The sequence below is a fragment of the Mixophyes fleayi genome, chromosome 7 (assembly GCF_038048845.1).
Source record: "Mixophyes fleayi isolate aMixFle1 chromosome 7, aMixFle1.hap1, whole genome shotgun sequence".
Lineage (NCBI taxonomy): Eukaryota > Metazoa > Chordata > Amphibia > Anura > Limnodynastidae > Mixophyes > Mixophyes fleayi.
Window position 1 is genome coordinate 9,372,662 of NC_134408.1, and position 26,982 is coordinate 9,399,643.

General features: G+C 40.2%; 2 protein-coding genes across 7 annotated transcripts in view; both read right to left on the reverse strand.

The window, feature by feature from the left end:
• LOC142097287 (sulfotransferase 1C1-like) overlaps positions 1–26,982 on the reverse strand; it is a 59,750-nt gene that overhangs the window by 16,165 nt on the left and 16,603 nt on the right. The window contains exon 1 of one of the 4 annotated variants that reach the window (XM_075178990.1): positions 3,782–3,917. The exons of 1 other annotated variant lie outside the window; for it this stretch is intronic. Coding sequence is in view for 1 of the 3 variants with exons in the window: in XM_075178993.1 (XP_075035094.1) it covers positions 264–321 (58 nt within the window). In the remaining 2 variants the exon portion in view is untranslated. Of the gene's footprint in view, positions 1–263; positions 337–3,781; positions 3,919–26,982 lie in introns of those variants that run through there. 2 more of the 4 variants (XM_075178993.1, XM_075178992.1) reach the window with 2 other exon arrangements.
• Positions 12,117–25,711, reverse strand: LOC142097289 (sulfotransferase 1C4-like). 3 transcript variants are annotated; one of them, XM_075179000.1, is made up of 8 exons: positions 25,553–25,711; positions 23,906–24,092; positions 20,771–20,896; positions 19,017–19,114; positions 13,380–13,506; positions 12,723–12,817; positions 12,456–12,636; positions 12,117–12,365 (listed from the first exon to the last, which is right to left on the reverse strand). In XM_075179000.1, the coding sequence occupies exons 2-8, from the start codon at positions 24,072–24,074 to the stop codon at positions 12,253–12,255; spliced, it is 909 nt and encodes a 302-aa protein (XP_075035101.1). In that variant the 5' UTR covers positions 24,075–24,092; positions 25,553–25,711; the 3' UTR covers positions 12,117–12,252. The 3 variants fall into 3 exon arrangements, with proteins under 3 accessions (XP_075035101.1, XP_075035100.1, XP_075035102.1); XM_075178999.1 differs by having other exon boundaries at positions 25,567–25,710; XM_075179001.1 differs by having other exon boundaries at positions 12,356–12,429; positions 12,470–12,636; positions 25,567–25,711.

Sequence of the window (26,982 nt, forward strand, 5' to 3'; positions counted from 1 at the left end):
GTCCCTCACAAAGTGTAACAGATCAAAGTACCATAGCTTTGGCACATAAACGTCTTCAGCTGCAGCTCCTGATTTTTTGGCTGCTTCAACTTTATTTAATTCTTTTTTATACACAGTCCTAAGGTTCTGGATCTTGCTTTTTGCCCATTCCACAATTGCTCCAGGGTGATATGGCAGACATGCTTTTACAAGCTCTTGCATCGCCATGTTTCGTTTCATTCTGTTTGAATAATCTTTGGATTTAACTTTCCACAAACATGGGTGAGCCCTGTAGGTCTCAATAAAATCCTTCATTAGGTCAGCATTTCTTTCGTAAGCCATTGTGTTCTGTTTGGGTATAATAAAAATAAACATATGCCCCATCGTCATATCCGATCAAAGTTCAGAGGAAGAAAAAAAGTTGCCAAGCTCAACGAATATTTTGAAGAAATGAAAGGAAATATTGCCAACATCAAGAAAAAAATTAAAAACCTTGATAATACTTTTGATGACATGTATATGCTGTTTGCAACTGTTGTGCCACAAACCAGTAGCACCCTTTAAGTGTAATACTATTTTTTTTTTCACGTGTCATATTGTACTATACAAATTTTATTTTATTTTTTTTTTACCTGCAATAAAACTGTTGCATGAATACGGTGTGGTTTATTCAGGGTATTTGACAAATATTAGTTAATAAAGTTAATAAAGGTTAATATGACTTTATAAACTTTATAAACTATTAAACTAGTAAAGTTTAATTTGAATAGATTGCCAACATAGATGCAAAGGGTAATAACACACGTGCTTTATACACGTGTAATGGTCTGCAGCCAGACAGGTGCAATACATATCTATACAAAACACAGGCCTGTGATGTGCGGATACCGCACCACGTGGGACTGGGACAGACATCACAAATTAACATACACACGCCCCCCAGGTCGAGGAAGTATCGGAGGATTGTCGTGGATCGGACGGAAGTTTATACACAATACACAACGGAAACGAGATTGGAACGAAAATATTTAATGGTACGAACAACCAAATGAGGCGACAATCGTCTCTTTGGGCAGACTTTCGACCACCGTGTCACTACACACACTGACCCGACTTTTGAACGACCGGACGCATGTCGGCTGATTGAGCCGATTATTGGATGAAAACCGTGTAGTGTGTACCCAGCTTTAATCACTATAACACTAATTTTATTAGTTTTTACTTTTTATTTTATTTGAGTGTGAGTGGAAATTAATATTACTTTTTGTAGAGTAATAATTTGGTTAGATGGTCAGATGTATTTAAAGCAGTGTTTACATTAACGTACAACTTACATAAAAAAGAATGAGGCATAAAGTAACATTTTATTACATTTGCGCACATATTACTGTTCTAATTCTAGTTTCCATAGGTGAATTCAGCACTATGGCGTAATATCTGTTTTGTATGCAATTCTGAATTGTTTGCTATGCTGAATGTATGGACACTGCACAGTACCACTTCTCTTTATGTCATTCTCATGCATTATATTTGGACACTGCTTAGTACCACTTCTCTTTGTGTCATTTTCATGCATTATATTTGGACACTGCACAGTACCACTTCTCTTTGTGTCATTCTCATGCATTATATTTGGACACTGCAAAGTACCATTTCTCTTTGTGTCATTCTCATCCTGCCTACACACTGCAAAAAGTCTCAATAGCCCTGCGGTGGCCTTGTTTTGTTTTTTAAAAAATGTAAGGTAACCTTAAAATAAGTTAGAATTACCAGGCGTTCCCGAAAATTTCCCCATGACCCCAGTGCTGTGAGGCAGAAGTGCTAACCACTGAGCCACCGTGCTGCCCCATCATAATCCTTACCCCCTCATAATCATAAAATGTCTCATCATCATACCAAACTCCTCATTAACAGTAACCTCCCCACCATTCATTAGCTTCTAATCAATAAATCTTTTAGCCCATACATGCCAACTTTCAAAATTTCTACCCTCTGTCATGTGACAGGGGGTAGGAGGGGGCGTGGTGACGTTGTCGTGTCACCATAGCCCCGCCCCCACTCTAAAATGCCGAAATGCACGGCAGTGAATAGCAGGGGCGGGGCTTAATGACTCAATTAAGCCCCGCCACCGCCATTCAATGCCATGAATTTTGGCGAATGCGGGAGGTTGGATTACACTTCCGGGAGTCCGGAAGGACTCCCCAAAATTCGGGAGCCTCCCGGGAATTCCGGAAGAGTAGGCAAGTATGTTTTAGCCAAATCACAACAACCCCTTCAACATCATTAACCCCTTTACGGGGATGAGGGAGTTAATGATTATAATTAACCCCATCATTAAAAGTCCCTTGTATGTTCATTAACCCCCTTAATCATTACCACCCTCAGTCTCCTCAAAAGTACCCCATTAAGATCATTAATATGCTCACCCTCACAATTAACTCCCAATTAGTATGCCTAACCCCTTTAACAAAATATTAAAAAAACCATAGCATTTGATCATGTTAGGACTGACCAGAAGGGGAACACTTTGGCTTGAGTTGGTCAGCTTAACATATATTACAATATGTGGAGCTAACATAGCATTAATTGAAATTAAAAATTGGGCAGAGCAAGCACTGTTTTTAGGAGAAATATGCAAAAGTTTAACACCTAGGGCTAGATTTACTAAGCTGCAGGTTTGAAAAAGTGGGGATGTTGCCTATAGCAACCAATCAGATTCTTGCTGTCATTTTGTAGAAGGTACTAAATAAATGAAAGCTGGAATCTGATTGGTTGCTATAGGCAACATCCCCACTTTTTCAAACCCGCAGCTTAGTAAATCTAGCCCCTAATGAGTTGGGGATATGCATTTTTAGTGTTTAAATGTCTACATTTACAGTCCTGTACACAGCTATTTTTCAGATCAGGAAATGCAATGGACACAAAACGGTGTTCTCCTCAGAAAATTTTGACAGCTGGGTGGCATTAAAAAGTAGCCAGGCAGTATAATAGACAGACTTGCCTAATTTTAAAGGCAGCTTTCTGGGAGGGGGTCCGTCGAGGGGGGCGTGGGCACGCGTGGGGCACCGTTAGGCTCCACCCCTGTCAAGCTTAGGCAATTTTGACCAATCACAGTAGGGGGTGGGACCACAACGCCGCATTTAGCCCCCCCCCCCACCACCATCTTAATCACCGGCGACAGCTATATCCGGGATTTTTGCCTGCTCTCTCGGGAGTTCGGGAGAACTCCCAAAAATTCGGGAGTCTCCTGGACATTCCGGGAGAGTAGGTAACTATAATAATAGATCTTAATTAATAATAAAAAATAAATAAAATGTTGGAGGTTATTGCCTGCTTGCTGGCTGGTCTGGACACAAACAGCTGAACCTTTGCCTGCCTGAACTGGCAGGACTGGTCAGATTGGTGGTCATTGCTGGCTGCATTGTTGACACAGAGCTTATTAGAACAGGATAAACAATGATTTGCTCTATCATAATATGATATGACTCATACAAACTCCAAGAGCTGGGTGACAAGTGTAAGCAGCTGGGTGGAGCACCTGGGAAATAGACCCTGGGGAGAACACCTCACAAATTGAGAACTCTTTTTGCTCATTGAATTCTGGTCAGAGAATTGCAGTCATGCAAATCCCTGTGTACGTCAGACCTGCTGCATTGCAACATTTTTGCGTATTAAAAAACGAATAAATAAAAGTAGCTGATCTGAGTACATGTTTTTAGTTTGTTAATCTTGCAAAAGAACTAATGCAGCAGGTCAGCAGTAACTACTATTTGCTGCATACACATACACAATGTTTACTTACCTGAGTGAGAGTAGTGGTCCTCTGCTATCAGTCACAGTTTTCTTCCTTTCCCTTGAGTTCTGTAATTGCTGCTATTGTGCTGTAACTTCCTATCTTCTCTCTCTCCTCTTAATTTTCCTATAAGAAGAGCTCATTGCTCTTGAATTCCTCCTATTTCTAGTATCTCTGCTCCTCCCCCTACCCAGGCTCCGCCCCCATATCTTGCACACTCACATCTCTCAGGTTGAGGCTGAAGAGTCTAGAGTTACATCCACATCCTGCTTATCACATTATCAGCACAAACCCGTTCTACAAACTTCTACCACAATTATTACCATTTAATTTCTTTGTTGCCAGAACTCTTGGTTGCTGAATGGAAGTGTCGTCAAAGTAAACAGTGCTGTAAATTTGTGTTACAAAGTGCAACAGCGACTTCTAAGAGACATAAAATAAATATAATGTAACATTGTTATTAGTAAAATAACATTTCTAAATAATGTGTAAGAGGCCATTTCAATATCCTGTGGTTTAATTGTAATTGTTGTCAACATCTGCCAACAAGTTTTAAATATATAAATTGGGTTTGGGGTATCTTCACATGCAGCATGGTGGCTTAGTGGTTAGCACTTCTGCCTTACGGCGCTGGGGTCATGAGTTCAATTCCCAACCATGGCCGTATCTGTGTGGAGTTTGTATGATCTCCCCGTGTTTGAGTGGGTTTCCTCCAGGTGCTCCGGCTTCCTCCCACTCTCCAAAAACATACTGGTAGGTTAATTGGCTGCTATCAAAATTGACCCTAGTCTCTCCCTGTCTGTCTGTGTGTGTATTAGGGAATTTAGACTGTAAGCTCCACTGGGGCAGGGACTGATATGAATGAGTTCTCTGTACAGCGCTGTGGAATCAGTGGCGCTATATAAATAAATGGTGATGATGATGATGCATCAGCCAAATATATCACACCGGTTCAGTGCTTTGGTTCAAATAGCCTCAACTAGTTTTATTTACTAGCATTAAAATAAATAAATCATAAGCAAAGTTCTATCTTGTCTGGCTTCTAACTAACACACAAGAGCACTCTCTCTAAATTGAAGGACTGAATGTCCTATACATATATAAAATAACAGAACTTACTGGTCATAAAATGCAGTATCAGGAGCCATCTAGTTTATATATCTACCTGTTATCCCTTTTTACAGTGCATCTGTCCCAATATTTATACACCGATCAGCCACAACATTAAAACCACGTGCCTAATATTGTGTAGATCCCCCTTGTGTCGCCAAAACAGCTCTTATCCATCGAGGCATGGACTCCGCAAGACCCAAGATCTTAGCCCAGACGTTAACAACACGTGACCATTTTAGGCAAACTGCAATGCACTGTGTGGTCTGACACCTTTCTTTCATAGCCAGTATTGACTTTTCAGCAACTTGTGCTACTGTAGCGAACGAACTTTGTTGGGCTTGCGCAGTCCTAGAAGCTTCCTCTTGTGCCGACAGGCGTTGCGACAATCCCTGGACCATCTGAGACAGGGTTTGAATCTGTCCAGCTAGAACTTGGGCTGGAGCGGGATTCGTCCCGCTTCCGTCCATGAATAATCCTCTCCAGTGTTTCACTGGCCGGTTATAATGTTAGGAACTCCAGCAGCCAATACCACAAAACCCGGAGTCTGCTCCGAAGGTCTGGTTTTCACTGTTGCCCCTAGTGGTGGGGACAGACATGGCTGTAGACAAACGGAGGGTAGTGAGATGGGTACAGGCAGAGTCAAGGTCCAGGCAGGGGTCATACACAAGGAGTCAATCCACAGGTTGTCACCAACAAGATATAGGAGCAGGCTAGCTGACAGGCAAACTGAACGCTATAGCCGGCAGGGAGGCTAAGCTCTCCCTGCCTTATATACTGACATGGACCAATCAGGGCTCAGCCCTGTAATGACAAACAGGCTCAGACTTCCTAATAAAGATGTGATGTTTAATTAGCCCGCAGGCTATACTTAGCGCATGCGCCTGGCTGCAGCACTTGCCGGGGCGCATCGCTTAACACACTCGCATTCCGGCCGTTGCCTTGGCAATGGTCGGGCCGAGTAACCGGAAGTGATGCCCCGGTCATCATGGCGACGGCCGGGGACGTCAATGCAGGAATAAGGAGAGTCGCGGCTGTGCCCTGACATACGCAGCCCAATTCACTCAGTACATTCAATGGCACTCCCCCGTTGGGACCAGAGTTTGGGTTGATAGAATCGGCACTAATGTGTGGCTTCTCGATACGCCCTTGTCTTTAGCTGCCTTCAATACAGAGGCCTGTGGCTGCTTGTGTACACCCTGTGATCAAACTCTCACTGTCCATTTGGTCACACTGTAATAGAATGGCTGCCCTATCCCCATCTCCCTCCACTATGGTTCCCATCTGGTGTAACCCAGCTTTCTCCCCAGGTTTTTCCCACCAGATATTCTCTGTGTGGATGGATTGGATTCCTTCTCTTTTATAACCTCTCTGATCTGTCTAACCCTCTCTGATCTCCCTGGTTTCTCAATGGGATAGTTCCTCCAGCATCTGCAGGTTATGCACTTTTTCCACTCTGTTAAGTCTCGCATCCTAAACAAACCAGACACAGTACTGGAAAACTTTTGTCTTTGTAGCCAATCCTTGAAAGGCCTCATCTCCACGCTGTACACTGCACTTCTTCCGACCTCGGCTGGCGCAAAAGATCTCTTCCAGTTGCGATGGGAAGCGGATCTAGGAGAACCTTTCGACCAAGAAGAGTGGTCTGACATATATAAATGGGTCGCAAAACGTTCCATTAATATTCTCATTATAGAGAATGCATATAAAGTACTCCACAGATGGTATTATATTCCTGCTAGGCTTCACTGTATTTTTCCTCATGTTTCCTATGCATGTTGTAAGTACTGTGGCCAAACTGGTACTCTTCTGTACATCTGCACAACTCCAATCCCTTTCCTCTGATGTAATTTCCCTGACAGCTCTATTTTTCGCTTTCACATCCCCTCAGATCCAAAGTATGTACTGCTCCCCTTGCCTATCCCAGATCTCCCTACAGTTGTTTAGACATATCATATGTGCGGCAACATGCCAGATAGCAGCCTCTTGGAAGAATCCTTCCCCCTACATCCTCCTCTCTGTCTGCAGCCATGTGTTGCACATATACCAAACGGAGCACATACCCAGCATCCTGTGGGGCTTCTCCGTATCCTTCCACAAAGTATGGCGGGTGCCATGGGCTTCCTATCACAGCCAATCACTTCTTAGTCACTAAAGCCAAGCTTCGCACTCCTTCCGCTACACCTCTGTGTCCCTTAACTCACTTTCTCTCTGAGTGGTTCCCCGTCCCCACCTCCCTGTTTATTTTATTTTCTGCCCCCTGCTCCTTCTATCCCTGCCTTTCTCCCCTTTCTGCTGTTGATTATTAAACTCGTACATTAACTCTTTTTAGCTGTTCTTTGTTGTTTAGCTTGCAATCTGTCAACTTCCCCTGGTTGTATATTTTTATTTTCTTCTTGATTGATGCCTTCACCTGTTTTGTATTCAATGTTTTCAATATACATAATTTAAATGTATATATATATATATATATATATATATATATATATACACATAGGTTTCAATGATGTATATAGAACAGAACAAAACAAAGAATAATAATATAGTGTAGTAGCTCATGATGCTAAATAGTGACACAAATTGGACTGCTCAAACACTTCCCAAGTGTGAATGTATAGAGGGATAAGGTTTTTCTACCTACACACAGGAACACCCCACTCATGAGTGTGCTTACTTTGTAACACATGGAGAAGCAGGGAGGATTGGTTAGCAATTTTTTACATGTTCAAGCAGCCATCTTAGAAACTTTCATAACTATTAAGCACCCCTGGTAGACCCATTATTTCTGGAATTGGTTCACTGATGGGTAATCTTTCACAATTTATAGATTTTTTTCTGGAGAAATATGTTGTTACTTTGAAATCACAAATTTGTGACACTATGCATGTTTTGAATATTATTCAGAACAATGAGTGGAAAGATCCTTATGGATTTTTAACTCTTGATGTGCAAATTCCTTATACACACATCCAAGCCTTGAAGCAGTTAAGATATTTTCTTAGTGGAGATTCGGAGATCACAGGGGGGCAATGCTCAGATTATATTATGTTTATACTTATATATGATTATTTCTTATTTGATTCACAGTATTTATATAGATTGAGAGGAAAGAAAAAGGATGATCTTATGGGGCACTCTGAAATGAGTTTAGAGATATATAAATGTGTATTGATTTCGTAATAAAATCTTTAGATAAATCTTTATTAATACATTGATAAAATTGTTCTAGTAGCGAAATATTAAAACTTGTAATGACATATCATGTGAATTATAACATAAACTGTTAAGAAGACAAGTGACCCTTGTCCTGCCGCAACCCTGCTCTGATTGACTGGTTTATTAATTACCAATAAATGTGTTCAATTATATCACCACAACAAGGGCTGGTGATATAATTGAACACATTTATTGGTAATTAATAAACCAGTCAATCAGAGCAGGGTTACAAGTTTTAATATTTCGCTACTAGAACAATTTTATCAATGTATTAATAAAGATTTATCTAAAGATTTTATTACGAAATCAATACACATTTATATATCTCTAAACTCATTTCAGAGTGCCCCATAAGATCATCCTTTTTCTTTCCTCTCAATCTATATAAACTATGTATTTGTTGATCGGGTGCACCCCTCCTCTATTAGTATCTCTTATATAATTAAGAATGAGAGAAATACGCATCTGAGGAGGTAATAAATGGGATGCTTGGTGCAGTCTTCCTTTTTTCCCTTCTGATACTTGATTCACAGTATTATCTAAAAGTGTTAGGGACTGCAATGGGCACAAATTTCGCACCTACTTTTGCTAATTTATATATGGGTCTGTATTGTGTGGGACAGGTCTTTTCAGACAAATTGAATATATTATGGTCACTTTATTGATGATTCGATCATTGTTTGGGATGGGGTTATGATTTGGCACTTGATTTTTTTTAGCACCTAAACACTAATGATTGTAACTTAATTTTCACTCACTCATATAGCGCCACTGAAATTAATTTTCTCATTCTTACACTCTCCATAATAATAATAATAAAGATCTGATTATAGAAAACCTGTAGATTCTAATAATTTTCTTCATTATGAAAGTGGTCGTTATAGACCATAGATTACGATATTCCTAAAAGTCAATTGAATAGAATCAAACGGAACTGTACTTTAGAGGAAGGTTTTGAAAATTGAATTTGCCTGGCTGAGGATAACACCTAAGCCACAGACACTGGAGTCCCCCTGCACTATAAATTTGTGGTTGAAATCTGAGGCTTGCAAGACTGGAGGTCTGGTGAGAGCAACTTTCAAAGTTGCCAGGGATTCCTTGCATTCAGTTTACTATTGGGCAGGTTCTACTTGGTTAGGTCTGTCAGAGGCTTTGCTATACAATCTGCTTCTTAGTTTTTCGAGTGGTCCTGGCTGAGATGGCATTCACCTTCCCTGGCTCTGGTTTCAGAGTCATCCAATCCACTCTATGAACTAGGAATTGTACTTCTGTCATGCCTATCTGACTTTTTACACGTTTAATGGTCAGGCCAGTGGTTTGGATCGTATTAAAGTTTTAGCAGTTCTGACTGAATACCGCTATATGATCCAGGTAAGCTACTGCAAACCCCTCAAGTCATCATCATCATCATCATCATTTATTTACATAGCGCCAGCAGATTCCGTAGCGCTTTACAATTGGGAATTCGCCGAAGAGATCGCACATTGCATACTCTAGTTAGTGATGTTAGGGAATAAATGTATAAAGTGATACCCACTGTAAAATGCTAATAGACTAGTTGAAACTGGATTCTTGGCGGGAAAGTCGGAGCACATCTCCTGGAGAGATGACCCCCACCTTTGGATATTTTGGTTTCAACTGGCCTATGACCTGCAGTACACTGAACCTTCCTGAAGCCTGGACCAATAGAAGCAAGCCACATCATCTGCATTGTTGTACTGTATTTCTGACTGCATATAAGCAGGGGCTCTGTGCTTAGTGACCAGTCTTCCTTGACCACAGCCTTCAGACCTGAATGACTGTTCACTGGATCCAGAGCACCTGCGAAAAGTAACGGCTGTACTTATTATTATTATTATTTCGCTTGAATTATTCTGCTACTTTTGGATAATAAATTACTTTGTACTTTGGAAGCACATATCGAGATTCGACAAACGTTATTGGATAGCGACAAAACGTGCATAACATTTCATACATTTATATAAGCTAATTAATATTTTATTTGAGGTATTTAACATAACATCATTTATAAAAAAGAAAATGAAAATACTAAAAGTTTAAGAGAGGACACTGGGAATACTTTTTTATTTAAAAGAAAAACAAATTTGTGAAGTTTATTTATGTATTTGCATTCACTTTATGTTTGAATGTGCAGGACATGTTGTTAATCTGTTTTATTAAAAATAAGTCATTGTTTTTTTTAAAAAAAAATAGTGAAGGGACTGTTACATTAATACAAAATGTATCAAGTTAGCTATGCAGCAGATATATCCTATTATTATTATTATTATTATTATTATTATTATTATTATTATAATTATCCTTTAATGATAAAGCACTGGCATATTGCTACATTGAGGGGATCATGAGATATATAAATTTCATACAATGACATAAAACAAAAAGTAAAAATGGCCCTGTCCAATTGAGCTTACAATCTAAGTGGTGCGGGGAACACAGGATACATCAAGAAGGAGAATAACAACTGTGGTTGGTGGTGGGAACATTATTGTAGAAATCTTTATAGCGACAGATTCTACAGGTTTGATGAGGAGCAGTTTTAGAGGTTCCAGAGGTATCTATCTTATGTAATGTTGGCTATCAGGTCTAGAATGGTTGTCCAGAAGACCACTGTACTTGGACAGGTCCCCCACATATGAAGGAAGGTGCTAATCAGGCCACATTGTCTCCATCATTGGTTGACTGCAAAGGTAAATGTGGTGGAGCCACTTTGGAGCTATAAATCTTATATGAGTATTCTTTTATTGCTACACTGATAGAACATTTTACCGTTTTATTATAGATCTTTTCCCATGCTTTGCCTATTGGAAAGACCATTTCCCAAGCATGTTTATGAGATTCAAGTTCTGGTAGAGCGGGGGTAAGATAAGGTATAAAAGTATTTTTTTTTTGGATACCCATCCTTTCATTCTGAGATAATTTCCTTGGAGAACCCCACTTAGACTCAAGTCTACGAAGACTATTACTAGGAATTGAGTTTCTCTTCAGAACTTCTGCAAAAAATGAAGGTGCAAAGTTGTTGAGGTGGTGGAAACGGCTGCTTTCCAAACTCGAGACATTTAACTACAATTTCCTGGAGAGAATGAGGGTTTGGCTGATCGGTGGTTTAGTGGTAAAGGATGCTTCGACAGACAGAGACACCCATTGATCCTATCCCAAGTTTCGAAGGTCAGTGCTATGGTATGGACATGAAGACTTGATCTCAGTCTTAATTTATTCAGAAGCATCAGGAAAAATTCAAGGACATCTGTCCCTACCAGCGTATTTTCAATGTCAACCCATCTTCTGGTATTCTCTGGAGTGTGCAAACTGAGAACTTAATTAGGAGCATTATATTATCTTTTAAATAAAGGGATACCCAGGCCTTATAAAACAGTAGCATTGGTCGGTATTACCTTTCTCAGTTTCAGCTTTTTATTGTTCCTTCTGAATTTATTACAAGTATTCTAAGACAAAAGGAATCCATCTCATCCCAAATCCTTCATAGGCTTTTGAGACATGTATGTTATTGAATTCTCCCCTAATGTGATTAAAATTTTGGTAGACTCTATCTCAGCAATTGAGTTTGTAGGAACATTCTATGGAAAATTCAGTTGAGAAGACTTTGCCCAATATATTCTCTATTAGGTTGTTTGCTACCATTTGCTGTGAAAAACATAACTAATAATCTCCAAATTGTAGTTTTTTGAACGCTGTCTTGTGAATGTGGAAATAATCTACTATAGTCTCTGAGATTTCTAACTGTAATTGTAGGATTTTTAAAGTTGATGATTTTCTAATACAGAAAATGAAGATATGAGATATCTATCTATATAAAGTCAAGAAATATGCATCTCCTGACTTTTATGCTCCTTATACATGTTCTGATATGTTAGTTTGACACAAAGATCTGTAGCCAAACTGAAGTGATCAGTGTGTTCAGATTCCTCAATGACCTACTGTAGTCCAGCATGGGCACGGTCCCCTACACTTCCGTATTGATGGGTTACTTTCCACATTTAAAGATGGAGATCATTATTTATTTACTACCGGTGCTCCACCATACATGATCAAACCTATTTGAGGAACCTAAGCCCACACATGGTACAACTGTTGGCTAGCTGGTGAAATTGTGTGTGCAACCAGCTTTAGTCTCATAACTGGGTGCGGAAGCTCAGTCCACTCCCCTCCATTCTCTTCTTGTATTCCTCTTCAAACACAATATTCTGGGCCACCAAAAAATGATTCTTCCAATCTCCGACTTTCCCTGAAACAAGAATTCACAAACATGAAATAAATAATTACCACCATATTGACTCTAAATTGTCATTGTCTCATAGAAACGACAACATTATACCTTTCCTCATGAAGGGCGAGACGGACTGATCGAATACAACTGCTGGTAGGACACTGTAGTTGGCCATCGGGTTTTCCTTCATTGCCTGGAATGATGTGTGATGATGAATCTTTTCAAGAACCTCATCTGACAGGTCCTTTCCTAGGAACTTCAATAGTTTTCTGTGCTCACGCTTTGGGTCCTGCCAACAAGAGAATTTCAGTAAAAATAGAAACACCTGAACCAGCTATATAAATATGTACTCCATGCCACATTAATTTTTCTCACCTCGATCAAATCCTCATAGAACATGTAGAGAATTTGATGACTGTCTTTAGCTTTCCACCAGCCGATGACATGGTCAAACCAACTTCCCCAGGGCACTGAAAGGAATTCATTATTTATAACAATTTTAATCCACCGATGGCAGATTCATTTACTCATTTTAAGTATAACCCACTAGTATGTGTTTTAGCGCACAGAATTATGTTTAATCCCAGAGTTCTAGAGAAGTAATTATTGGGAGTCATTTGGACCTATAATAGGTATAAAAGAGTATCAGAGGATTTTTTTAGGAACCATGTGCTAAGTAAAGTGGATTTCTAAGAGTATTCTTAGATGTAGACTTCTATAACAATGAGCCCTGTCTTATGAGAAAGGACAGAGGTCTCCATCCAGGTGGACTGCTTGGAGATTAGGCAGTGAGATGCTTTTTATCCCCCAAATACAAGCTTATTCTGCTTTTGCTAACAAGTCAAGATCTACTACTTCTGTATAACGTTGCCAAGGTGCCTGAGGACAACGTAGCTCCTTTTGATTTGGACAGGAGAGCTTCACAATTTTCTGATGACTATGAGCCTTTTGTAGATTTGGACCTTTTTAAGCGTAAATTATGTCCTGTTGTTTACTTAGTCATTACAAGTTGTATTTGTCCTTTTGACTCACCATCTCCAGCCAAGAACGTTGAGAAGTATTCATTCCAGGTCCCAGGGTCTGGCAGGCCCTTATTCATCATTTGGAAGTAAAAGTATGAAACCATACAATCCTTGGCATTCCTAGCAACATATACAACCTGCCAGAGAGAGGAGAAATACATAGAAACATAATACACCTAAATCACATGTGTAATATTCTTCAACACCCCGACACTTCCACCTTCTCCTCCCTTCTCTAATATCCCCGGACACTTCTTTACCATCTCCCCCTCCCTTCTCTGCTCACCTGGACTCCCATACACACAAACTTTTGCCACTTACTTAAAATATACAATTGACACCATCACAACATCACACTTTATCACTTGTGACACAAATTCACCTTTTTAAATATTTCTCTAGCTGTTGATGAGTATAGTTGTTTGTAATTTAATTTTAATAAAGAAATTAATAACATTTTTTTTTCATTTTATGTTTGATATTGGACCCACGAATGCCCCAATTCAGAAAACTTTTTCTTTCTGGGCATCCCTAAACAAATAATAAAATGCTGAGAAATTATTTTCCTTATCAGACAAGGTGAACATTTACTTAGTTGTTGGAAACTGTACGAGGCTTTGAGGAATTCACATTTTTTTTGTATCAAATGTATTATTATTATTATTATTATCATTTATTTGTAAGACACCATAGTGCTCTGCAGTGCCGGACAGTGGGGAAAACAGAACATATATAAAACAGGGACATACAAGGTGGATCAAATAAATGCAGATATGAAACAAAGGGTATGGAGGACTCTACTCACAGGAGAGATTACATTCTATTTGGAAGAGAGCTGAAACAAGAAGAACATATGTAGTTTAGTGTGGAGATTTGGACAGGGAGTGTTTATCATTGTGAGTAGTATAGGTGGTAGTAGGGTAGGTGTGAGGGTGTGCCTGTGGGAGTAGTATAGATTGGAGTAGGGTAGGTATTATGGTGTACTAGTGTAAGTAGTATAGGTGGGAGTAGGGTAGTTGTGAGGTTGTACCAGTGTGAGTGGTATAGGTGGGAGTAGGGCAGGTGTGAGGATGTACCAGTGTGAGTAGTATAGGTGGGAGTAGGGTAGGTGTGAGGGTGTACCAGTAAGAGTAGTATAGGTGGGAGTAGGGTGCAATGAGAGAGGAAATGCAGACTTGTCACAGCATTTAGGATGTATTTGTTACGAAATCCGAGAGTCTTTAATGGATCCCTTGTATCTGCCAGGTTTGGTATTGCTCACTCAGGGATGCAGAGTCTAACGAGTAGGTGGTATTCACCAGGGACCCCCGCAAGGAGGTATGGCCTTATCTGCCACTATCCCACAGATTGCAGTCCCCTGGGTGAGTGCTGAGCAGATTGTAGGAGGAGCCAGGAGCAGAGAGAGAGGAAGACGGCTGATGCCGGGTGGTAACCAGCAAAGGCGAGGAGTTACTGAAGCAGCAGTAGATCAATATGAGTAATGGAGGTGCAGAATTATATCTGACTTGTTGATAGCAGTCACAGCAAGGGCAGTAGAGTCACTGGAGCAGCGATAGTTCAATATGAGCAATGGAGTAGTAGAACTATAGCTGACCCGATGATGGTAACTCAAAGCCACGGCAGGAGAGTCACTGGAACAGCGGTAGTTCAGTATGAGCAACGGAGATGAACTCAGGAGAGGAGATGGAACCTCAGGCACAGCAGTAACAGCTGTGGATGCTGCGGAGAGGTAGAGCTGCAGCCAGCATGGAGAGGAGTACTCGTGAGAAGCAAAGGCCACACTGGAGGAACAGGAGACTTGGGTAGACTGAAGGGAGCCAGATCCTCATAGCAAGTAAATGAACTCGAAGAACAGGCGTCTGACAGGAGGAAGTAGGAGGTTTAAATAGCACTCCAAAATGCTGTGACCAACAAGGAACGAGTAGGAGGTCTGAAGAGAAGAGAGCTGACATGCAAATGCGCAGGACCCAAGGCAAGATGGCGGTCGCCATCCAAGGATGTGACCAGAACACCGGGCTCACCGCTTACAAGAGAAAGGTAACACTGTCGCTGCCCCTCTGCGGGGCCGGCGTGTGACAAAATCATCAAATGTAAATAGGTGAAGAATCATGACATAGACATGGATAAATAGGCACAGTCCAAATTCCTAGTGTTGATAATATGAAATGGGTTTACCATAACACAAAGTCCACATGTCAGACGGCTTAGATGTAAACAATGAAATAACATTCACATGTCCATAGGCTCAAGTAACGATCAGCACAGCTTTGTGTGCATGACAATGTCAGAATAAATTGAAACAGGATATAGATGAGAAATAATTTCCATACATTGTACGGTATTAATCCGTTCCTCCAAGCTGTATGTTTGTATCGAAGTAAAAACAGTCTATACGTGAGCCAACGACTGGACCTTGAAACACCTGGAACTGTGCTTGAAAACAATGTAGATAAACCCCGGGGTTTGGGATAGTCACTTCTCACCAAAAAAGAAATGGCCACTGACTGACGCGTTTCTCGGCATATGGAGCCGTTTCATCAGAGGCATAAATAGAAAGCAGAAAAGGATGTTTATAAATAGTGCTGGAACCCGGTCACATGATCCAAATTGACCAATCATCAGTCCGGCGGTCACATGATACAAAGTGGCCAATAAGGAACAAACTTCATTCGTACATTTGTAAGGGGCGGCGGACAATACAAACATTGTGCCACTGATCGCTTCTCTGAAGCAAATGGCAATATTGTTTTGCCGCAATTAATATTGCTGTTTTATGTATCATCGATTTGTGGTTTGTCACAGCATCAAACAAAAAGATGAAAAATAATGACAATATATCATAAACAATTAATCCGGATCACACAATAAGCATAAGTAAAAATCGCATGATCCAATATAAAAATAAAACAAGGTTACCCTTCATATAACTAACATAACACACAATGTCTCTGTTTAAATTACTATGACGAACAAATAAAAAGCTTGACTTCATTAGAGGAAATATGTCCAGAATCGTTAGACATATCATCATGAGTTACTCCTCATGATGAGTATAAACAATATTAACATAGAGCATCCATGTTTGATAGGATGACATAAATATTCAAGCAATAAGTAAATAGCAGACAGAATGACAAACATTTTGAGACAATACATCTCAATTAATCACAATCAAAAATATGTAAAGAAAGGCTCAGAATATCCTATACCTAAAAAATGGAAAAATAAATAAAATAATAAATAAAGAATAAAAAATAAATATATAAATTATTAAATGAAAAATGAACAGTGGAATAAATGGCATTGTAGAGACAAACTTTGTCAATATCCACAAAGATACATTAGAATGGATAATTGTCTAAATGTTATTTAACTCGATACTATCATTAAGGCCCTGAGGGGTCCAGGTCATGAGTTTGAATATACAAAAGGCCTCATGTTTACATAACAGGTTAAACCTGTCCCCACCCCTCATGGTATTGTCTATTTGTTTGATGGCCCTGATCTGTAAACCAGAAAGTTTGTCACCTTGACAGATATTAATGTGTGTAGATAAACTATGTGTTCTTACGTTTTTCAATATGTTACAACGTTGTTCCTGAAAGCGCACCCCCACAGATCTAATGGTGCGGCCTACATACTGAATTCCAGATGCACAATTGATCAAATAGATGACATAGGTAGATTGACAGTCCAAAGATTTCTTAGTGGGAAACCTTTCTCCTGAAATGTGTGAGGAAAAGTCCCTACTCATGTGATCAACAAAACCACAGGTAATGCGTTTGAGTCTACCACATCTAAAAACACCACTAGACCTACCCAACCACCTATCAGCATTTTCTTTAAGCTTGTGGGAAATATTCACCATATTATAATTCTTAAAAAAAACTTGGGGCTAATTTCTCTTTCAAATTATTTGATCTCCTGAATACTATAATATTTTGTTTCTTTATCGAGGGACCAATGTATTCATCTAACTCCGGCAAAGCAGCATTGTTTTTAACAACCTGTTTAATTTCTCTAGCCGCACTATTAAACTGCGTAACGAAAACCATAGATTTATTGTCATTAACACATTTGGAAGGTTGAGTAAAGAGTCTGGATCTGTCAATCTTGCCTACTTCAATCAGAGCCTTATCTAAGATGTAATCGGGATATCCCTGTTCCTGAAATGACTTATTGAATTTCTTAGAATGAAAATCGCAATCCCTAATATCCGAACAATTCCTATTGATCCGAAGGAATTGACCCTTGGGAATGTTATCTTACCAAGGCTTGTGATGACTGCTCTTATAGGGGAGAAAGTTTAAAGTGTCAACTTCTTTGGAATAATTTTCTGTTACTATTGTTCCATTCGAAACTTTTAGTGTGATGTCCAGATAATTGATAGTAACAGGATGAAAGTTGCTGGTGAATTTGAGACCAAATGAATTAGAATTTAAGATTGAAGATCACCATCCCAAATAAAGTAAATATCATCTATATATCTGCCGTAGAGGACCAGGTTCGCCCCCAAAGCCAGAATCCCATATGTAAGGCTTTGGTTTTAAGTTTGCACTCTTTTCTGTTTTTTCTTTTATTCATATTGTTTCAAAGGGGTTTCAGAGCCTGTTAGGAGAGATGCAGCTTAACCATTTTTTTTAGATATTGCTTTTAGGTTCCTAAGGGCCCTTATATTAATGTTGTTTTTCAGTATTTGTTTGAGAAGCGAAAAGGCTTCTAATGCATCTACTGGCCGGTTTCTGGAATTAGCTCCCTTCCCAGTAAGTGCAGTAATGGGAGCGACATTGCTGGAATAGTTCAGAATAAATTGTCGGTAGTAATTTGTGAAGCCTAGAAAGCGCTGAATAGCCTTGAGAGTAGATGGATGTGGCCTGTTCAGAATGGTTTGGACCTTCTCCGGATCCACTTGAAGACCAGACCCAGAGATGATATACCTCAAGAAGGGCATAGGTTCAAACTCCCTTATCCTGCAAATAATCCTGAATGACATCTGGCCAAGTGCAAGAAGAGAAACTAGGAAACAGACCCCACCAAATCCAAACTGAGCCCCACAATTCATATTTCCACATTTGCAATAAGATATGCAAATTAATTATTATGGATTACAATGTTGTACTTACCTGGGCTGCGGTATTCCCTCTGATTCAGTGGGTAAGTAGAAGGCTCCAATGACCCGGTGGTGCTTCTCTATCTGCCACCGCGGCAGGCTTTATTCAAACACCCAGTGGTACCGCTGACGCCCCTCCCCTTGAATTTCCCACGTGCATGAATGGGAGCGCTCAAGGAGAAGTGAATCTACACCAGCGCTGTCTGGTTCACACACGCAAGCAGCAGTAATAACAGAAGTGAGTCGTTGGACTATTGTTTTGCCAACCTGCATCAATTCAATTCGATAATAATGTAGTCTGAGCTCTTAGATCCCCCTCCCTTCACTTCACTAGAGAGGCTTCCGGGACTGAAACAATTTTGCTACATTTTGCTGAACAGTTAACCCTTCGCTTCAGATCGTCTTTTCAGTCACAAGAAAAATGAATAACATTGTTTGCAAGTCATCTTAATAATTACAGGATATGAATGAACAATAAATAAGTGAACATCACCTTTAATAATTTGGGACACAATATTTTTTTAGTTTCTCACTCACCTTCACCTTCTTGTCCAAGAAAGATGGCGGCAACAGCTGTATCGGCAAATGAGTTTTTAGCAGACGAGGAGACTCCATATCGTTGGCAAGATCCAATCCTTAAATACATGGAAGGACTAAGAAATCAATTCTTGTTTTTATTCACTTACATCATAATTAAAATTCAGTTCCATTTGCTTCATTTTCTATGTTAAAAAAACTAATTTTACTAACCCTGGCAGATGGGGCATCTCTGGGTAGGAGGAAGGGGGGATGTACCCCCAAGCTGTGTGATGTCATTTATTAGGAACCAGGTGCCTAAATTGTCAGATGTACACAATATGCTCATAACGTCAGATGCCAAACCTCGTAACCGCATAATCCTGCTCCAGCGGCCGAGGTCACGGACAACGGGAACTACAGGTCTGGTGTAAGGGAAGGCGACATTATTTTTCTGCCCAAAAGTAACCAGACGGAGCAGCGCTGGGATCTCTGTCCAGCAATCAGAGGCTATAAAATACAATCCTTTAATGATCGTATAGATATAGAGCAGCGATGGCCAACATGATACATTTAGGCGGCCACATGGTCCAGCCTCTGACCCACAGAAAGCCTGTACAATACCGTTAATCTCAGTAATAAGATAAAACAATACATTTAATCAAAGAAAGAGACTCCAATCTGTAAAAACATATCAGCAGGTATGTTATACAAGTGTTACATTATATAACAAACACATCTGACAATAAAGCAGGAAGGAGTTAGGGGCCGTCAGTGGAGGCTCGGAGGACCACAGGTGGAGGATCGGAGGGCCACAGGTGGAGGCTCGGAGAGCCGCAGGTGGAGGATCAGAGGGCCGCAGGTGGAGGCTCGGAGAGCCGCAGGTGGAGGATCAGAGGGCCGCCTGTTGCCCATCACTGATCTAGAGACAATTATTCTTATGTATAAAATTATTTTGTAAAAATAATTTTTCCCACTAACATCACCGAAATCCTCTATTGCTTTACACTGGTGTTCATGTCATAACTTAACAAAACACACTGGGCCTTAATGCAGAACATATATTATAAGGTCACATTATTATGCTGGGACTCCTATTAGATTACATAATGATCTACATTACATCCAATAGGCCTCAATGAAGACTAACGTTACAGGAGACATTTAATAAGCAGCGGTTTTGTATGTGGTTTGTAAACTGCCACACATGGGATGAGGTTTAGAGACCCAAAATGTAACACGTGTGTAAGAATAGGCTGAGATCTACGCGCCTATGGTAGGTGTCAGCGTGTGCCTGTACTCTGTGCCGTCACCTGTGGTACAGTGCCAGTCGGTGAATGTTATATACCTAAGCCTCTGTGTGTATGTGCTTCTTGCTGCTTCCTATTGGACAGTTGATCAGTGGCTCATCCCATATAAGGTATTAATACACTGTGTGACATCCAATTGGTGATGTAAGAACAGTTCACCGACCAATGGGGTATTCTCATGTTTGGGGGATAAATAATTCTGCAGTTGTGATTTCACCTTCAGTTGCCTTTTATTTGTTGACTTGTACATACCCCCTGGTGACTATTACTAAATATATTTATCTTTCTTTCTGCCGTTTTTCAGTGCATTTATACAATGTATTTTTATCACCAGAGATATTTCATGTTGTTGCCCTGCTAAACAAAATTAAGTTATCTGAAAGTGGAAAACAACTTTAATTGCCCCAGACACATAAGCAGTTGCTGAGCTGTATATAATATATGTAGAATGTCTATATCTGTTACCTGATTTCATGGGTTTTGCATTCAAGTCTATAAACGGCACCTTGACAAAGCAGGGGGCTCTCATGCTCTTCTCCACATCCCCCTCTAGAAGCATCAGGTCTACGATCTCCTGCACCCACGTGGTACCTGTAAGAGCCACATGAGATAACCTCAGCTGCAGCCTGAACTTTCCACCCCGCTTGTATTTTAACGCATGCAAGCGGCATATCAGGAGTAGTATGGTTGCACAATAGTTAGCATTGCTCCCTCACAGCACTGGGATCATGAATTTGATTCCCGACCAGGGCCCTATCTGTGGAGTTTGTATGTTCTCCCTGTGTTTGTCTGGGTCTTCTCCCACACTCCAAGAAACATTCATGGTAGGTTAATTGGCTGCTGACTAAACTGCTCCCACGTCTGTGTGTTCTGCTCAACCATATTATAACGTATTTGCTGCTGTGACACAATTCTGTGGAGAACCAGAGACCATGATAACGAGGGTGATCTCTAACACGTATGTGATCTGTACGACCTTTACACCAGCTGGAAATAGTTGTTCCATCAAAACAAGTCACCCTCTTTATAATGACCCCCAGTTCTAAGATTAAATCATCTTTTAAGTACATGTTTTAATTAAATATAGAGGCGGGAGAAGTTCATAGAAATCTATGAATTTTGGCTTTCTAGCAAACTGGTCTGATCCTTAACTGTGCAAAATAGACTTCTCTGGATGTAGCGGAGGGAATGGTCCATAGGTAAACCGAGGGGGGATCTCCTAGTGCCTGGAGACTCCCCTCCAAGCTTGGGGCACTGTATAATTCAGGTGGCTGTGATATGGGTAATCAATCCACACAAATGGAAGTTGAATTAAAGCTGGTTATAAAATAAAGTTAGGATGCTTAAGAGTTAAGAGATCTACGTGCATAAATATATGTTGACAAATTAAGCTGTTTTACTGTTATAGACATATTGCTTAAGGTATGTGGAGAAACATGTCTAAAAAGAATTGCAGTAACGTATCTAAAGGAAATGTGCCCTTCATTATACATATTAAGGGAATAGGGAAGCTGTGGTACAGTAACTTAACGCCTGATAAGATGTGGCAAGATTAATTTGGATTAATGCCTAAATCGGGGGGTGTGTGGGGGATATTGATAGTTTCTGATATGTGTGCAGTGATATTATTGTTTTAAAGACTTATATGATGCTCTATCTACGTATTAGTTTGTGGTTTTAAGGCATAAAATGCTTGCATAAGTAATATGAAATTACCATAATTCTATTTGAATTGAATGGTCTGTATTGCGCATACATAAATATAGAACATATTCTGAAGAGACTTCGTTTTTGGATTAATTCTACACAAGTCCTTATCAGCTGGACCTGCCCCCGCTTCACACGGCTCTGCTTATAAAGGGAGAGTTGCGTGTACCTAACAGTAGTGCACACAGCATTGCCCATGTACATTATAGGGATAGGAAGAGTTGGAGAGCAGCCAAGCACTGTGTAATATTATAGCTATGCCCCATGCATGCTGGTCACGCCCACTGGTGGCGTGGTGTAGAAACTCCCCTCTACAAATCCTGTGTTTGCCCCTGTGGTCATACAGTAGGTATGACCATTCCCTCCTCTTTTTTCATAAATAAATGCTTACATTATACTTATGATTATATAATGTTGTTTTTTGATAATATTTTATTTGTTCGTATTAAGATAATGTAAGGGGAAAAAAGTAGTTACAAGGAATCTGAGTTCACAGTAAAGTCATCCAGTGTGTTACAAGTATATGTATTATTACAGTGATTATATATTTTAGGGCTGGACTTTTACCTTTTTATTGAGCAATATTTCTTCCCCTTTTGTGAAGCTTTGCATCTATTTCTGATCATTTGCTCCCCTTTGTACGGATAAGTGCAGGACTTAGCATGTCAAGAAGACGGCAGCTGTCAGGATGTAGAAAATTGGCCCACCTGGAACTGTGTGGACGTTAATGTGCATCGCTGAATGCAGCCTTGGCACAGTACTGCACCGTCAATTGCGCCCATAAGAAAATCATGTTGCAGGAAACCATATTTATAGGAGTTTCAAAGGAATGGAGAATGTGCAGTTAAAGTGGTCTTTTCAGCCTCTCTTAACCCCCGCAAAACTACTAGATTTTCGGGCATCATGTCTGGTCCGGAGCAGTGTGTCTCTGGGCCCCAAAATTATGGTACGGCCCCGGTGGTTGCTGCTGTAGGCTTCCCTCCAACACTTACACTTCCTGTAGTTCCACCACTGCCCCCTGATGGGCCTTATTGGTATAACAATATAATCTACTACATTATTAGACACAATGATCCTGACAAATATATGTCATAAAATATCATCTCCCCCAAACACTACCACCTTTTACTAGGTGGGGCAGGAGTGGAGATATAAGCAGCATGGAGATTCTTGCTAATGTTAATAAATCGTTTATAGAAATATAAAGTAAAATTAAACCTGATTTAAAGATAAGTTGTATTATCTAATAGAAGCCTGGCCACAATCCCTTCACCAGCTGTAATTAGACCCCAGCTTGTACTCTATGATTCTAGTAGGATTAGCAATGCTAATAATTATATAGAGAATTTCTTTTCTGCTAACTCACTAATAACTTATTCACTAACTGCCATGTGAGCAGGGTTTTGTAATGTGTGATATTAAGTTCTCAGGTTATTATATTGTGTCCCATTCATGTGGTCAAAGTTTAACCTATCAGGTTCTTGGGAAGCTCACATGGAGTCATTATATCAAACACTGCTGGGAAGAGCTATTGCTTGTCATGGGATCATATTGTATTAAAGGGGAACTCCAACCTCAGCATGTTGTAGTGTACACATAGATTTGTTTATGTCCTTTACCCTTGGATTCACAAACAGATACATTCAGGTCTGTGCATTGGAACCAACTATATCAAAAGAAAAGTTCTCTTGATGTATTTAAGGTCTGCAAGACAAAACAAATTTGCCTGGACAGTAGACTTCCCTGAAGGTGGAGTTCCCCTTAAATTTTACAGTGTTAAGACACCAAGTTCCCAAGGCTAAACTATGGGTATGATTATGTAAAATGAGGGGGGGGGGGGCAGATGTCTCTGGCACACAAGGTGTTAATGCCACTTATATTGGAGTCACTTACCAGCTTTAGGATATGTAGCAATTAGGATGTCGTCTTCACGTGCCTGAAAGTTATATATTTGGTCCCAGATTTCCAAAGTGCTTTCTGGGAGTGGGATCCCCTCCACCTGCACCATTTTAACCTCAAAGTCCTTCATGGCTTCAATTAGTTTGTTAATTTCTTCATCCATTCTGAATTAAAATATTGTCTAGTGAGCAAAAAACAAACAGTAATGGTCTTATTGTCATGTTATGATATCATGTATATTGAAAAGGCAATTTTCTATTATTAGGACCACGCTAATAGTAGTCACAATGCTGACTTCAAATGCCGGATAGACCCAGGATGCAGCTTGATGCAAATTTTGATTCATCATCATCATCAAACATCTTCATCATCAATCATCATCATCATCACCCAACAAAACTCTACAGAGCTGCACAGTGGCTATTGTCAGAGATGAATTAAAGCTTTGGGGGGTACAGGGCACTTAAGATATGGGAGCCACTATGGTCTAAAATTAAGAGCATAGTGCCATCATTCAGGGTGAGTTAGTTAATTACTAGGGCTTCTTTCTTCCCTCCTGTCCGCACAGTGCGCAGAGGCTCCCGGCACTCTTGGAAGCCATTGATATAATAACGTTGCGATGCGTAAGGAAGCCAGCAGCCTCTGCATACTGCCTGGAAACAGGATCCGCCGGAGCTGTTTAGGCAGCAGCAGTGATCCCAGACAGGTGATGCTGCACAGTCCGGGGGGCCCCATGAGACAGAACCACACATCCCTAAACTGGCTCTGGTATAATAGATCATACCTACACTAGTCATCACACATCAACTACAGCCTCTGCACACCACCATTCCGTCCCTCTTCACCAGGGCCTTGTAGTCTCTCTCCTACTAATATATTGTACTCTACACACAACTCACAGTCACTTGAGTCTGGCATCTTCTCCAGCTCCCAGTCTTCACTTGCACCAAGGCCTTTTAGACTTCTTGGGCCTGATTCATTAAGGATCTTAACTTGAGAAACTTCTTATTTCAGTCTCCTGGACAAACCATGTTACAATGCAAGGGGTGCAAATTAGTATTCTGTTTTGCACATAAGTTAAATACTGACTGTTTTTTCATGTAGCACACAAATACTTGATAGCTTATTTGTACACTGAAATTTAAAGTTGATATTTGTGTGCTACATGAAAAAACAGTCAGTATTTAACTTATGTGCAAAACAGAATACTAATTTGCACCCCTTGCTTTGTAACATGGTTTTGTCCAGGAGACTGAAATAAGAAGTTTCTCAAGGTAAGATCCTTAATGAATCAGGCCCTTGTTTCCAGTCCACCCTTTTCTACCTCCAAATGTTGCCCTGTTATCTATTTCTCTGGCCTCTCACCTGTAATCGCTCTCCTACAAGGGCCTGGTATTGTGCCCAGCTCAGAATCCTCTCTCCCATCAGGGCCTCATAATCTGCCCAGCTCCCAGCTCTCTCTCCCACCAGAGCCTTATACTCAGCTCCTAGTCCTCTCTCCCACCAGAGCGTTATACTCTGCCCAGCTCCTAGTCCTCTCTCCCACCAGAGCCTTATACTCTGCCCAGCTCCTAGCTCTCTCTCTCCAGCAGGGTCTTGTAGTCTCTCTCCTACTATGATATTGTACTTTACATAACTCACAGCCTTCTCCCCACCTGTCCAGGTCGCAGTCCTCACTCCCGGTTATGGCCTTGTACTCTTCCCAGCTCCCAGTCCTCTCTGTCACCAAGGCCTTTTACTCTTCTCGACTCTGAATCCTCTCTCCCACTGTGGACTTGTGTACTCTGCCCAGCTGACAGTCCTCCCTCTCACTAGGTTCTTGTACTCTGCCCCCCTCCCAGTCCTATCTCCTACCTTGCACTCTGCCAGTATAGTCTGGAAACTAGAAGAGGGGGAGGCATTTATTACTGTCAGCTGTGAGAGATTTCTGTGCATTAATCAATTATCACTTTACTATCATGAGAAATTTAAAAATTAGGCAGAGCAAGCACTATTTTTTTTAGGTGAAATATGAAAAAGTTCAATCCCCAATGAGTGGGGATTGTTAATGTTTAAATATCTACATTTACAGCCCTGTACACATTGATTTTTCTAAGCAGTAAATGCAATTAACACAAAAATCAAGAACTTTTTCTTTCTGCTCGTTAAATTGTGCTCAGAGAATTGAAGATGTGCAAATCCCCATGTAACTGCACCAAGTCAGACCTGGTACATTTTACACTTGTTTTGCTTACTGTAAAAAATAAACTAAAAGTATCTGATCTGCGTTCACGTTTTTGGTTTGTGAATCTTGCAAAACAACTATTGCAGCAGGTGAACAGTATCTACTATTTGCAGAATACACATACATAATGTTTACTTACATTATACTTTCATATATTATTATATACTGCTGACCCTTACCCCATGTTAACTTACCTGAGTGAGAGTAGTGGTCCTCTGCTATCAGTTCCTTGAATTTTGCAAACGCTGTTACTGTGCTGTAACTTCCTATCTTCTCTCTCTCCCTTGAATTTTCCTATAAGCAGAGATCATTGTTAACACTTCTCTGAATTCCTTTTATTTCTAATACCCTTCCTCCTCGCCCTTATATCCAGGCCCCGCCCCCATAACTTTCACATTCACCTCTGTCAGGTTGAGGCTTATGGGGACCGCTGGGAAGGGTGAGGAGTCTAGAGTCCCATCCACATTCTGATCACAACATGTCGGCATAGATCTGCTCAGTGTCTTGGCACAAACCCGTTCTACAAACTTTTTCCACAATTATTATTATTGTTTTATTCCATTGTTGCCAGAATTTGTTGCTGCTGAGTGTAAGTGTTGTAAAAGTGACAGTGCTGTAAATATGTTATACAAAGTGCAACAGTGGTTAATAAGAGACTGTATATATATATATATATATATATATATATATATATATATATATTGGTATTAGCATATTATAGTATATATTATATATATGTATATACATATAAATATCTAAATATATACACGTATATATATATATATGTATAACATGGTAAAAAAAAACTCAGTAAGAACAGCAATATACAAATAAGGGTATAGTAAAG

Coding starts and splice junctions, on each gene's coding strand:
- LOC142097289 (XM_075179000.1), bottom strand. CDS start 24,074: ATGGATGAAGAAATTAACAAACTAATTGAAGCCATGAAGGACTTTGAG. Junction 19,115..20,770: donor TGCAAAACCCATGAAATCAG/GTAACAGATATA, acceptor CATGTATTTAAG/GATTGGATCTTGCCAACGAT. Junction 12,637..12,722: donor TCTATGAGGATTTGATCGAG/GTGAGAAAAATT, acceptor TCTTGTTGGCAG/GACCCAAAGCGTGAGCACAG.